This window comes from Neodiprion virginianus, chromosome 1, assembly GCF_021901495.1.
Source record: "Neodiprion virginianus isolate iyNeoVirg1 chromosome 1, iyNeoVirg1.1, whole genome shotgun sequence".
Classification (NCBI taxonomy): Eukaryota; Metazoa; Arthropoda; class Insecta; order Hymenoptera; family Diprionidae; genus Neodiprion; species Neodiprion virginianus.
The window spans coordinates 1,267,731-1,282,109 of NC_060877.1; the positions used below are offsets into that span (position 1 = coordinate 1,267,731).

The 14,379-nt window shown below is 38.5% G+C and overlaps 1 protein-coding gene across 5 annotated transcripts in view; it reads right to left on the reverse strand.

Moving 5' to 3' along the window:
* Nucleotides 1–14,379, reverse strand: part of LOC124299490 (protein pangolin, isoforms A/H/I/S) — a 132,132-nt gene that overhangs the window by 101,527 nt on the left and 16,226 nt on the right. For all 5 annotated transcript variants that reach the window (XM_046752737.1, XM_046752726.1, XM_046752717.1 and 2 more), the window contains one exon: nt 10,775–10,878. In XM_046752737.1, coding sequence (XP_046608693.1) covers nt 10,775–10,878 — 104 coding nt within the window. The remainder of the gene's footprint in view (nt 1–10,774; nt 10,879–14,379) is intronic.

The following is a 14,379-nucleotide window of genomic DNA, read 5'->3' on the forward strand; positions in this document are numbered from 1 at the left end:
ATAAGAAATTTTCGAAAATCTCTGTTCGGTTTAGTAATCCCGGTATTTTTGAAGAAGCGAAAACAGCCGTGACCAAAATTTTCAAAAACTCTACAATTTTCGGTAAGCCCGAGATTTTCGGGGAAGTCGGGATTTTTAGGTAACTCGAGATTTACGGGTACCAGAAATTTTTGGATAATCCGAAATTTCCGAGTACTCGAAAGTAATCCATTCTACCAGACTCGACCCGACCCGCAGAATTTCAGTACCTGCACACACCTGGCGATGAATAATGATGATCGGATAACGAAGCGAGGAAGATGGTTCGTGTAATACCTATTTTTAAATATCCAAGTATAATCAATTGAATAAATATATCGACGAGGATGATAATCGAAAATTCGTTATCCCGGAAAAATTTGAGACTTCAAGGTCCTTCGAAATCCAGAGAAAAGTGTTCGATGTTTTGACACCAGATACTGATTCAGCATGTAGCGATAGTTACTGAGCTAAAAATAAACGATGCACCGATTAATCGAATCCAAAAAAATAATCGAACAAGTCTCGATTGAATCGATAAAAATAAATTGATTATTTGAATATGAAATGAAAATTTCGTAAATTTCAGCACGCGGTCTTGACAGCGGAAAAGTTTAATAATAATTTATAGTTTCGATTAATAGTTTTCAAAAAATCGATAATTCCGCGTCATTCTTATCAGCATATCCAAAGAGATATATAAGTATGCTGGTCTAGTCCACCGGAAAAGGTACTTAAATTGTTTTCTCAAATACGGTTGTGTAATCAACGATCAGAGGGGATCGCGTGGAATGAACAAGGAGGTAACTCGAACGCAGAAAGGAGTACGCCCGACCACCATGGATTGTCCACGTCTACGGGGATAAGGTGCACCACACCCCGCGTAGTCGCGATTGTCGGTTGTTTTAATTAACACCACGTTAGGCTAGACCGGATTTCGAATGGTGCGCGTTGCGTGGGTGCCGGGTATGCCGGTTGCGTTCGCTGGTGGAGTTGGAAGTAGTGGAGGAGGAGGAGGCCTCCGCTTCTTTTCTCTCACTCGCGCCTCTCTCGCGCGAGATACAACTCGAGAAGAGAGATGAGAGAAGAGAGATGAGAGAAGAGAGAAGAGAGAAGAACGAACGAACGAACGCTCGGCGATAACAACGATACCGTTGTCTCGCGCAGCTGTTGCCACCGACCTCCCGTTGTCGGTCGTATCTTTCGCTTCTTCTATATTTTTATTTTTTTTTTCTTATTCCCTCTCTTTTTCTCTCTTCCTCGCTTCATCTCTTTCCCTGATTTAAACTAAAAGTAAATAAAAAATAAAATAAAACCAACGAAGTTTGCTATTTCTTTGAAAACGATAGCGCTTTTTTTTATCATTCCATTTTCTGTTTTTTCTGCTCATTTTCCCCTGGGTTATACATTTCACAGAGATGATACATTTCTTTTTCTACCATCGTCCGACGGTGTCCACCCGTCATATTTGTGCGCCTGTGTGTGTGCGTGTGTGCGTGCATCTATGTGTGACGTATATTATTTAGCATCGCGTCCGGAGGCGTTAAAAATTGTCTTGTTAAACACGGAAGTTATTTTTCCATCGTCGCCCCGTACATGCACCGCATGATGCACAAACAGCATCGCTATCGAGTCAAAGAAGATTCCGACTAATTATTATCGCACCACGAGACTGCACCACGCGGTCTCGATCAATTTTCGTTTGAATCACCGTCTACATGTGTGTAGATAGATTATACGCAAAATGATGAAACGCACAATTTTATTGAAATATATACAATTCCATATTTTAGCAAGGTTATTATTATTTTTATTTTTATTACTATTATACATCATATATCACGCGAGACGGAGAAGAGAGATTAGAACTGCGTCGAGATTTGATAATAACAGTGATCAAAGAATAAGACGAAAATCAGAAAGTTATAATATACGACGGTATCAGAGAACAGAAAAAAAAATCCGTCAGTTGTCGATAAATCGTAGTCAATAATTAAAGATTCTACCTATTATGATCACACACTTGGAACGTCATAATGTGATAACACGATAGACGTAATGATGAAACTCCCCTACATGATTAAACCCATTACGTACAAAGACTGAAGAAAGGGAATGAAAAAACAAACTCCCAAAAAAAAAAAAGAAAAAAAAAATGAAAAAGGAAGAGGAATTAATTAGCTAATGAATTAATTGAATAAAATCACTCAACAAAAGGCGAGGACGCGCGTGCTTGTTGTACCTATATGCATGTATAACTTATACTACACCTATACGTATAGTAAGCCTAACTCGTTCGTTTGACTTATGACGCGACGAAATTACTCTTCCTTCCCGTGGTCATGCGGCATGCGCGCCCGGCATATTATTCATCAGGTGTAAACGTTACACGAACACAGGCACACGCAGGCATAGTAGACGGACGGACACACAGAGATGCAAGTGCAATTTGAAACGCATTTTATTGCGTATAAATGACACTCTACTCGCGCAAACGTGGCGTTTTATACAATGAATAAATAAATATATGTATATATATATACACACCATACTTTGTTTTGTTTTATTCGCGATGTGGAAGAATGTATAATTATTACATAGTTTTTTTTTTCATTCTATTTTCATTGAATAAGACAAGAAGTCTTGTATATATATGTATATATTCAATGACTTCACGCATAATAAGATATTTAGATTTATCTTTCCGTCATCTCTCTCTCCCTTTCTTTTTTTCTTTTTTTGGTTTTCTTTTTTCAATCCACTATTCCCCCCACGTTTTCATTCTCCACGTTCTCGTCCTTGTTGTCGTTGTCGTTGCTTTACTTTTCTCTCTCTCTCTCTCTCTCGTCAATTTTTCCCTCGCCGATGCTTTTTCCTGACGGCGTGGTTATAATAGCGCCGCTTACCCGCTATTACCACGCCGGGCACGACGGGCACGCCTCTCTCATCGCTGGCAACCACCGCAATGCCTCGGGTACCTCCGCCGCATTTACCCTCCTTCCATCACCCCCCCCCTTCACCCAGCCCTCGAGGCTGAACCGGAGGCAACCCTAACCCTGGGGGCCCCCCTCGGTCAACGAAGTTCCGCGACAGCTCGACAGGGTGCGGTTACGCCGTTTCGTTTCTCGCGATCGATAGCCTCGCGATTATCTCATCCGCTGTGCGACCTGTCGACTTGCGGAAACAAAATTTTTTTTTATTCATTGGTTTCGCCCCCCTCCCCCGACCCTTCAATCATTTTTAAAAATCTCTTCTTTCGGGTATCGACGTTTAATTTCTGCCTGAACAGGTTTTACTTTTACTTTCAATACAATCATAATAAACGATACGAAAATTGTAATCAAATTCTTCGATAAATTTTTGTTCGTAAGCTCCACGTTTTTTTTTTTTTTTATCCACCACAACTTTCACTCTAATTCTTTTCAAATTTTATTCAAGCGTATTGAGATATTTATGTAACAGAATAAGCTTGTGTTATTGTTATTGTTGATTATCGATAATCCATTGATTCGACAAATGAATATATAATCCAGCCATAAAAATGCGGCTAATGGTTCCGAACGCGCCTTTAATCTGACGTAGCCGTCGTCGTAGTCCTCGCCTCTCTCTCTCTCTCTCTCCTTCTTTCTTTCTCACTTTCTTTCTCTTCGGCACGGTCCTCTCTCTTTATCCGACTATACACGCGTCTTTCTCTCGGCTCGCGGGCTTGCATGTAGAATAAACCCTGTGATGCAGGCTGCAGGCCAGCCAGCGAGCCAAGGCTGGACTTGCTTTTGCTTGCCACGGTTGGTGAGACGTGTAGTGGCTGCTGCTGCTGCTGATGCACAATTACACACACAGACACACAGGCAAGAAGCTCACACAAAATATCTCGACCGGAGAGACCAACTTCTCTCGTACTAATAGCTTACCGCCTCGCTATTTCTATTACAAACAAGAATACAACCCCACCTGTATTATATACGTATTATAAATTACGTATATACGCGTCCGTCCGTGCATACATGTATATATATATATATATGTATATATATATAAAGTAAAGGTATTTCTCTCCTATATACATACGGTGCATACCTGTTGCCATACATAAGTCCGTATGTAATATATACCTCGATGGCTAACCAATCCTTCTCCTATCTTTGTCTTATCCTCCTCCCTACTTTTCGTATTGTGTTTTTACATCGCACGGTATTATATGTATTACATAAAGCCTAGGTGAAATATTAGGCCTGATATACACGTATACTTAGTAATATATGTAGTATGTTAGCCTGCTGCCGAAAGCCGCGCGAACTCTTTTTTTTTCCTTTCTATTTTTGCTTGGATTTAAATTTTCTTTTTTTCTTTTTTTCACTTACTTCTAATCATTTCATATATATAACGCATATCCGTAATCTTTTAATACATATAACGTATGTAATTATTCGATAGTGGTTTTTGATTTTCATTCAAGGTATGTGCATATTTTTAGATGTTTCAGGTTAAAGAAATCAAAATTGTGTTTTGCTCGAGAATAATTTTGAAACCGGGTATACGATCTTGTATACCTACAAATAGAGTATACGCTAGGTTATACAGCGCGTAGATACATACACGACAGATACTTGAAGAATCCAGCACGGAAATTTACGACCTGCACTTCCGGTATGTGATGGACATACACGTACCTACCTATAGTGTAGAGATTCCGTGGTATTTCGTCAAGCCGATAGATAAACTGTGTACGTATAACGTATACAATACTGATATACAACCAAATACGACGCGCGTTCCTTAATCAACCAATATACATGTATATATATATATACAATATACGCAAAGCTTCCGTTAGACATTCTTTTAACATGTACATAATATATATATATATATATATATATAAACATGTATACAATCGGATCAAAATTAATCACGATGTAAAGAGAGAGGAAATGTGATGGAAAATATTTATACGAATTTTAATTCAACTGAATTGATTTTTTCTGTTTTTCTTTTTTGTCTTTCGTTACCACAAATTTTGTCCTTTCTTTATTTTTTTTTTTTTGTTTTTTATCAATTGCTATTCAAGCAGCACCACTTCAACATATTACGACAGTCGATATAATAAATCCTTCGCGGAATCAGGTCAGACACGATCTAATTGTTTCTTGCAAAAAGTAACGAAACGAAGGGGAAAAAAAAACAAGAAAAAGAAAAGAAATTGAGATAAAACTCAGTTTTCGTATACGGCGAGAACCGAGGTTTATTGTACAACACCATGACCAAAGCGATAAGAATTTCAGAGAAGAGAACATAATCGTAGTGCGTCGTTGAAAGTAGCGCGCGAAGCCGTGCGTGCGTGATGTCGAGTATGTGTGATGATATACGTATAGATGTACGAACGATATTTGCATGTCGCGTGTTTGTATATAATAATAATAATAATCATAATACACCCATGGGCACTTATTTAGAGTCATTAGACGGACATGTACGAATGTACGAAATGCGATTACCAGGAAGTCGTGCACCATGGATATAATATACACGTGTCGTATATATTATCATGTGATTTGAAACATGGAGCGACGAGAACGAGACGAAACAAATCTTAATTACACCGGTCGGATAATTTTCAATTAGGTGTATACGTACGTATATATCAGAGTATTAGGGTGGTTAATTTTTTAACGTTTTGTTTGTTTTTTTTTACAAGACACTGCTCGAAAAATTTATGACGAATACTGGAAAAAAAAATTGTCGTGAAACCTTGAGGAAGTAGAAAATTATAAAGTAAATAAAAAATACTGCAAAATTGGTAGCGACGTCTAAATATTTTCCTACCTCCTGCATGTTTTACGACAATCTTCTTTTCCGTATTTTCCATAAAGTTTTAGAATAGCACCTTAAAAAAAAAATTTTTTAAACGAACCGCCATTATAAGTATAAGTATAAAAATTATATTAATTTGAAATTCGCGGTATGACGAGAGGAAGTTTTCAAACGAGATAATTGGGTAAAGATGCGTATTAATTAAAACGAATCGAAAATGCTAAATTAGTCGTGAGTAATTAAAAAATGAAGACGAAAAAAAGGATCAACTTTTTTCCTTATAAACAAAAGTCGAATGAAATTGACAGATTGAAGTATTTATCGTGTCTAATTAAAGATATCGATATTGATATATTTTAATCAAATTACTCAAACGGCAATCAAAGTTATTTATATATAAGAATTGCATAGATCTTAGAAAATAACGGAGGATGTATAATAATCACGGTTCGATTAGAAATTATTGCGCTGATCGCTGCTCAAATCAAATTTGATTATACAAGTTTTGCTGTTTCATAAAATTGGATTATAACCGCGGACGGATTTGTATTTTTATACGAGAAGCAGTTTTAAATCATTAAGCTGCAGTGTTTTTAGAGCGAGGGAGGATATCGAGTATGTATTATTGTATATTGGTGAGAAAAGATCGATATAATTGATAAGAAATATTTGTCACGCGTATCCGTTGCGCGGTTCAATGTCATCGCGATCGGTGATTTACGGTACATACATATACATATTACATATACATTATATACTATACATTAACACATCCATCGCAAAACCTGCACAGCATATACATGTGACACGTATAAATAGGTAGACAATTATATCGTGGAGTGAATGTATAAGTGAATGTGTTGAGAAAAATAAAAGACAAATAAATAAAACGGAAGAAAAAAAAAACCAGACGAGTTGAAAAAAAATGTGATCGTCCTCATTTATAATAACCGCGGCACGTGCGGCACGGAAGTACAATGATTATTAATAATTACAACCACACTGTATTGCAAATAAATATGATGAATTATCTTTTATATAAAAACGTCGTACGCAAAGTAATTGAAAATTGTAAAAAAGATAGGATGAGATAAACGATAATTTCTAAATCAGCGCGATTATAGAAAGCCCGAATTTCGATGGACGAAAATGCGGGAAAAATTCCTTGACGGACTGTGTCGGATACAATTGAACGTGGATATAATATAATTATTTATCGAACGTTAAATTCTCTCGGATACGCGAGCAGTGGCCTCTTATTTACGTACGTATATGTATCGGTGATAATTGCTGACCCCTTTGTGATAAACTCGGTGGCTTGCGACTGCTAGTCCGTAAAGCGCCGTTGTCAAAATCAGCGCGTATAAGTTATAACATATTGTCATATTTATATGCATAATTATAAACGAGGGGAAAATTTCCGAGATATATGCAAATGCGACAAACAGAAGGGCGGAGAATAGAAAAGGGTTGAATATTATGAGAATGAGAATGAGAATGAGAATAGGAGGAATAGGTTGAGTTGAGTCGGAGGTCCCTCCCCTCCAATTTCAATTAACCTGTCGCTCCGAGCGAACGACGAGAGTTGTTTTAGTGGAGATGAGAAAAAAAAATATAACGCAGCTGAAAGTAAATATAAATTCGGAATCGTTTCGTGGCAAGACGGGGTGATCACAAATTTTTGGGGGAAAAAAATTCCATGACATTTCCCGGTTTTCCAGGACCTAATACCTAGTTTTCTCTGACATTTTCCCAGTTCTAGTAATAAGTTACTAAAACCTAAATCGTTCAGCTTGTCAACTCTATGATATCCGGTTCAAATTCAATACGAATTGAAGAAAAATATTATGTATAAAAAAAAAAATCAGGTCAAGCCAAATTGGTTTTCTCGACAAAAAAAAAACTCAACTTGTTAGCTGAGAAAAATCATCTCAAATACCCGTGATAGCAAAACTGATATTTTTCGTTTCTAGTTCATTCATTCTTTTCTTCACCTTGACTTCGAAGCAGAAAAAATGTTTTTGTCGATAATTTGACAAAGTGACAAGCAAAAAAATCAAATGAATAAACATACAGTATAACATAATATTGCGTCAATGTTGATCGATTGATCGTCGCGCTGTTTCATCTTATTTTTTCTCTCATTGTTGGTTCGTTCTTACCGCACGTATTTTGGATTTTACGGTTCAATCGCTCATTCGCATCGAATTTCTTTCGCCTTCAACTTTTTACCCTTCAATCTCTTTCCATCACATTTATTCGTATATCATGTATTCGAATAACCGCAAACGCGGATACAATATTAATTTCAGTCCAAGAGCACGTTTATAACGCGTAAATTATAGGTTGTATAAGAAATCTTCCCCCCGGAATCGTGTATTACAGTCGAATTAATAACGACGACGTCGTCGTCTGATATCGTCGCAGTAAACCCCGCATAACCAACAATAGAGGAACAATAGGTTCGCGCATGTTCGTTCAATCCTGAAGCACGTCTTCCGTTCTGGTGCGAAAGACAAAGCTTGGCCGGTTCGCCCTCCTCGTCGTTCGCGAACCCCTTCCTCGTGCCTTCCTTCGTGCCAATAACGCCACGGGTATGGTAAAAAGAAAAAAAAGGAGGAGAAATTGCAAAGAAAAAGAAATAACCCCCCCACCACCACCTCCACCACCACTCCCCTTGGTTAACGGCAAAGACATACCATGCATGAGCGCGAGATCTCGTTTGAATTATACATATACGCATGTAATAATAACAATACAAAAATAGAGCAGGTATGTAGAAAAATAAAACAGTGAACTCGAATCGCGAGGTGAAACAAAAAATAAAAAATAAAATAAACAAAATGAAAATCAAAGGACGCAAGCTTCGGGAACAGGAGTGAAAAGCTCCGGTGTTCTCGACGCGAAAACGTCGCGACGCTGACGATGAGATGACGGCCATGTTTTAAAAGGCATTATTATATGTGTATTATATTGTTTTGAATTAAGAAAGTGGGCGTAACGCGATGCAACGGCTGGTCGTGTTTCAATGCCTTGAGGAGTAAACGTACACGTATTATATTAGGTATGTATAGATGTATGTATGTATGCACGAACCTACGAGGGTTTTGGATTTCACTAGCTCGTTCGCTCGTATAACTCGAGATGCATCCGCGTTACACGCGCTCTTTCATCCCCCTCCTTTTCCTCATCCGCCTATTTTTTCAACATCACCGTAGTCGTCGTCGTCGTCAATCGTTAATTCAAAAATCGTTCTCTAATTAAACACAAGCTCTTCGTTTTAAGACAACGAATTGGAGAATAGAGGAAGAAGAAATGAAAAGGATAATTATTTCTCGACTTTACTATTTTATTCCTCTTCTTATCAAAATCACCCGCTTTGACCCCCTTTTTAATGGTCTAGTGGTCGTCATAGATAAAAAGTGCATATAGCTCTCATGCGCGTTCAAATAAAAGTAAGGTTGCTGCGCCAACCATCGTTATTTTAGAAACAAACCTGTTTCAGACCTTAAACCGTAAACGGACATTTTGCCATTAAAGCATTGTGCGAAAAATTAAATTTCGCCGCTTGACAATTCACTTAATAAGCTCGCGAAAGTAATTATTTATTCTTCAACGCCTAGTTCGTTACATTTGGTGTTAGAAGTGCTTTACTTTAAATTTAGTGCGCGATTTTGAACCGTGACCGGTACAATGTATAAATTGACGACGAGAGAGAAAGAGAGAAGGAGAGAGGCGTTTAATCGTCCTGGGACAAGTATCCTCAGGCGATGTAACACACAGACATGAAATGTGTATTAAAACACAAAATTAAAATTAGAACTAGAGTTGCAGGAATAACGCGATAAGAAAGAAAACAATGGGTGAGGATAAATTCAACGAAAATGAACGATAACTAGACAAAAAAATCGACAAATAGATAAATAAATAAAGAAATAAGGTAAAAATGAGTAAAAATAATAACAAACAGAGTATAGGAAGAGCGATAAGAAGAATGGCGACTCAGCGCAGCATCGCAGAGTATCGCGTGCAGTGAATGCAAAGGACGCATCGAGACCTTAACGCCGATCCGGACCATCTGCATCAGCGGCGGGCGACGACCGGCTAGTTTATCAACTCCGAGGAAGAGCCACACAACACCAGACTCTTTAATGGGGGGCTGGCTTGGCTGGCTACGCGCGTATGCGCAGCCATCGGTTCGTGCCGTTCTCTTTCTTTCTTTCTTTCTTTCTTTCTTTCTTTCTTCCTTCCTTCCTCATACCAACAACACCGAATTGCCGGCGGTCCGACGGCGATCATTAATAATCGCATCCGCGAAACTAATTATTATACAAAATCATCGCTCTGCTGTCAAGATTTCAGGGATGATGTACGTATAATTGTATAATTGTATATGGTAGAAGTAAAAAATTTGCCCGACTGACCCAAAAATATTATCTCTCTGAAATTTGGTTTTTTTGGGCAATTCAGTAAAATCCTTACATTTTTTATTACTCCTATTATTATTTACCGCAGGTATAAGTTAGATCGGAGACACAAGTTTTTCATCGTTTTACATTTTGAATTTTCAAAATTCCTCGATCCGATCTCACTTTTCAAATCAATCGATCCCTCGTGAACCCTTCTACGCTTACTCAGTTTCAAGGAATTAAACTGCAAGTAAAAAATGTATGCTTCGAAGGGTTGAATCGCATTGTCGGTTAAGTAGGTTTACCCACCTACGCGTTTCTTGTCGGAGGCGACATTAAAATATTTTATAAAAAATCCCAGACGACGATCGACGTTTCAATATTCCCTGAGAATTGAAGATTTCCCAAATACTTTCAGAGTATATAGTTTGCAGACACCCAGTGATTTTCATTTACCATTTACAGCAGCGGGTGCGATGCGCGATAATCGAAGACTCGTTGCAATTGAATTTTAGGAAAAATGAAAAGCGACTCACCATAGAGACGGGGATGTGTCCTCCAGCGCCGTTTGGGTAAGAGTACGGTGATACGAGGTAGCCCATGTTGAACGATGAGGTATGAGGAGTAGGGTCCACCTTTCCTGCTCGCCACCGAAAAAAACACAACGACACAAGAGAAAACGGATTAGACGAGTCGTCATCGATCTTGGTTTGAAATGAAAGAATTTACATATGATCATACGCAACGTGTGAGGGGAAAAAACAAGTACAAGAGGATCTGTAAAGGTTGATCGAAAATTAGACATCGATTTTTAGTATCGATGCGTATCGAGCGGAACTTTGAGCATCGGCTTTCGGACTATTCAAAACTTTGACGTGTCGTCAAAGTTCGACTTCTTTACTCCAAGTTTCACCACCAAAAAATCCGGACTTTAGCGCTTTCGGAACTTTTCAAATTAGGAATTTTCACCCCGCTCTCAAATTTCCATCATCCTCGCGTTTCTCGGTCTTTTTTTTTTCTTCTTTTTCTCCTTCTTCCTCTTCTTACGAAGAGTAAAAATTGAAGCGAAGAACAGCGCAAGACTGCATTACGTTTCATAAAATGACCAGAGAGAACATCTCCGCGTACAGTTTTTGCGCGAGTCGTTTTAGTACCTATAAGCCCAGTGTTTCGTTGAACTGGGTAATGCATCCGGTCCGCAAGGTTGTGCCAATCATGGTTGTATAATAACACGAGGTGCAGGTATCGAAGCGCAAGGTGTATAATGACGGTGAAAAAGATAATTATCTCAACCCTTTTATTCGTTTCGAAGCAGGTGAAGAAAGACCGAGCGCCCATAAAGTACATCTGTAATAATATTTCGCCCCGAGCTAGGTCCAAGTTTTCTCTGAACTTCTGTAATTATTCCTACCAAAAAACCAAAAAACCAATATATATATACATCTAAATTTATTATTATTATATCAGTCACGAGTTGCAAAATTTGATCCAATCATCGATGATTGCGAGACGTTTTGACAATTTATCACATTACATCTTTACTCAAATTCCCGTAGAAAATAGGAAAGAATCATTTCGCAATTTGCCATCGCCACCGATACCAAAAATATACTTTCGGACTTCTAAACAACGTCTCGAGAACGTCGTCGTTTACTCCGATTCTCGTTTTTCCTCACTTGGTTCTAAATACATTGAAAATCGTACAGCAACGCGCATTATAGATATACGCGCGTACGTCTATCCATGCCAAGAATCATCTCATTGTCAGTCAATTAGGATTTCAACGCGACGATACGATGCGATGCGATGCGATGTCGAGTCCGGCACGCGGCGTTTCCTCTCCTTCCCCTTCACCGCCATTCTTACCCTTTAGTAGAACCACTTTATCTCCCCGTTCAGCTTCTTAATCGTCGCGGTTCCCCTTTTCGCATTTCAACGAAACATGTCAGTTTTTTATTACAATTATATATCTCACCAGAGTTTAATAAACTGCGAAACATAACTTGAGCAATTTTCGAGCAAAGAACCTTAACGCTTCCTCAGCTGCGCCAACATCAAATGCAAAATCATCGGGAATCGCGGAATTCGTCGGTCGTTAAAAAAGATGAATAAGAAGAGAGAAAAAAGGCAGAAAAAAAAAAAAAAAAAAAAATTAAAATTAAACAAACTCTTAAAATATATTGTGAAACAGGAAAGACGTGACCGAACGGTAAATAAAGTAAACATTGTTTAGATTTTCTCCATTATATAACGTACGATAGACATCCCTCTCCTATAAATTTCAATCTATATGTTTCCATTCTCATCTCATTCCCTCAATTCCTCGAAATACTTTCAAGCCGCTGTATAACTCACGCGATTATCCACAGATTACACGGCTGTACAAGTTTTACCCTGCATGCACAAATATAACTTACCCTAGATATCTATTTCAACCCTCGCAGCAAGATTCTTGGCTTGTATAATTCTGCCGTCGTCGCGTTTAAGCCCGTAAGACCGTTGAATGGATATCGTCTCGCGAATTTCCTTCTCTCTCTCTCTCTTTTCTCGTTCTTTTTACCTCTCATTCGCACCAACCCGTTCACTCGCTAACTCAGCGGAGAATTTCGCCGGTCGCTTCGCCGCATCTCCATATAGTTATAATAGTTCTTTTCGCGCCATCTTTAAGCGCTTTATACATGCATATCTATGTATAACAATACCCTGCGTATACTATAATACGCACATATGCGCACATGTGGAATCTAACGTACAATGAGCGTAGGCAGTTTGCCCAGTGCCAATGAAATATCAAATTCGCTGACATTTCCCGGTTTTCCAGACGAAAATAAACGTTCTTCCAGGACTCGTTTAAACCTGATTTGACTAAATAAATGCACTTTTCCATGTAAATTAGTTAAAAATTATACGTCAGATGTCGATGTCGTAAGTTAAAATAGTCCAATTTTTCTTAAAAACAATTACAATACATCAATAAACGTTCCAATTATAAGAAACTAACCGAAGATTAGGATTAGCCATTCTTTCGAGACGTGACGGTAGAAACACCGACCTGAGAGTATTTGACGCTTTTCAGTACTTCATCTTCACATTTTTCATAAATCGTACATAGTACTCGATATAAATTTAGCAATTCTTAATATTCCTTCATAAAACCATATTTTTCGTCACTTGTACCCTTTTCTCACTAACCCCTTCAATATTTTCAAAGAATCGTACAACACTTAAAGTGAGAAAGAAAATCCAAAAATTCCGCGACACGTGCCCGATTTCCGTGACAATTCCCGATTCTCCAGAGATTTCCCTGACAATTGGACACCCTGCATGGTAGATTCCTAATAATTTACTCTCTCTCTCTCTCTCTATCTCTCTCTGTGTCTTTTTCATTTCGTCCCGCATCCCCCGATTCTAAACGGCTCAACTTTCCTGTCTCCTTATAACGCGTCCCTCTGAAAGACCCTCCCAAATTCCTCCTCCTCCTCCTCCTCCTCCTCGATGAGTATAATATAAGCGATGGCGACCTGCACGGCCTGCATGTGTATCGCGTGGGTGTAAACAGACCCCTTCTTCGCGCCGTCAACGTTCCCTGGGCCCTCTTTCCTGGGCATCCTCGTCGTCGTCGACGAAGCGACTGTAATACGCGTCAACCCTCGAAGGAAAGCCCCCCAACCTGCGCGCAAGCAGCGCACAACTGCAAACACAAACTTTGAGCTTTGCTCTCCTCTGAGTTTGTTTACTTCTCCGTCTTGTTGGAATAATACTCGGATGGTAATAATAGATCTATCTATATATATTTCTCTCTCTCTCTCTCTCTCCATTTCTCTATTTCTCGCCTCTCTTTTTTCCCATGTGTCATTCTTACATGTATATTCTTTATTTTCTCATCTATCGCACAACGGGTTGAATTTTCCAGTCAAGTATATCGTGTCGACGACGATTTTACAATGCGCAGTTTTTTAGGTCAGAATTACAAAGTTTCAGTCCATCGATTTCATCTTTCATGAAATTTTTCACAAAAAGTCGGTTACATTAAAAAAAAATCTTCCTTACTCTTTTCTTTGTAATTAACATACGAATATTGACTAGAGATTCAATTTTCGTCCAACATACGGACCGAATATATTATTAGAGCATTTGCTTC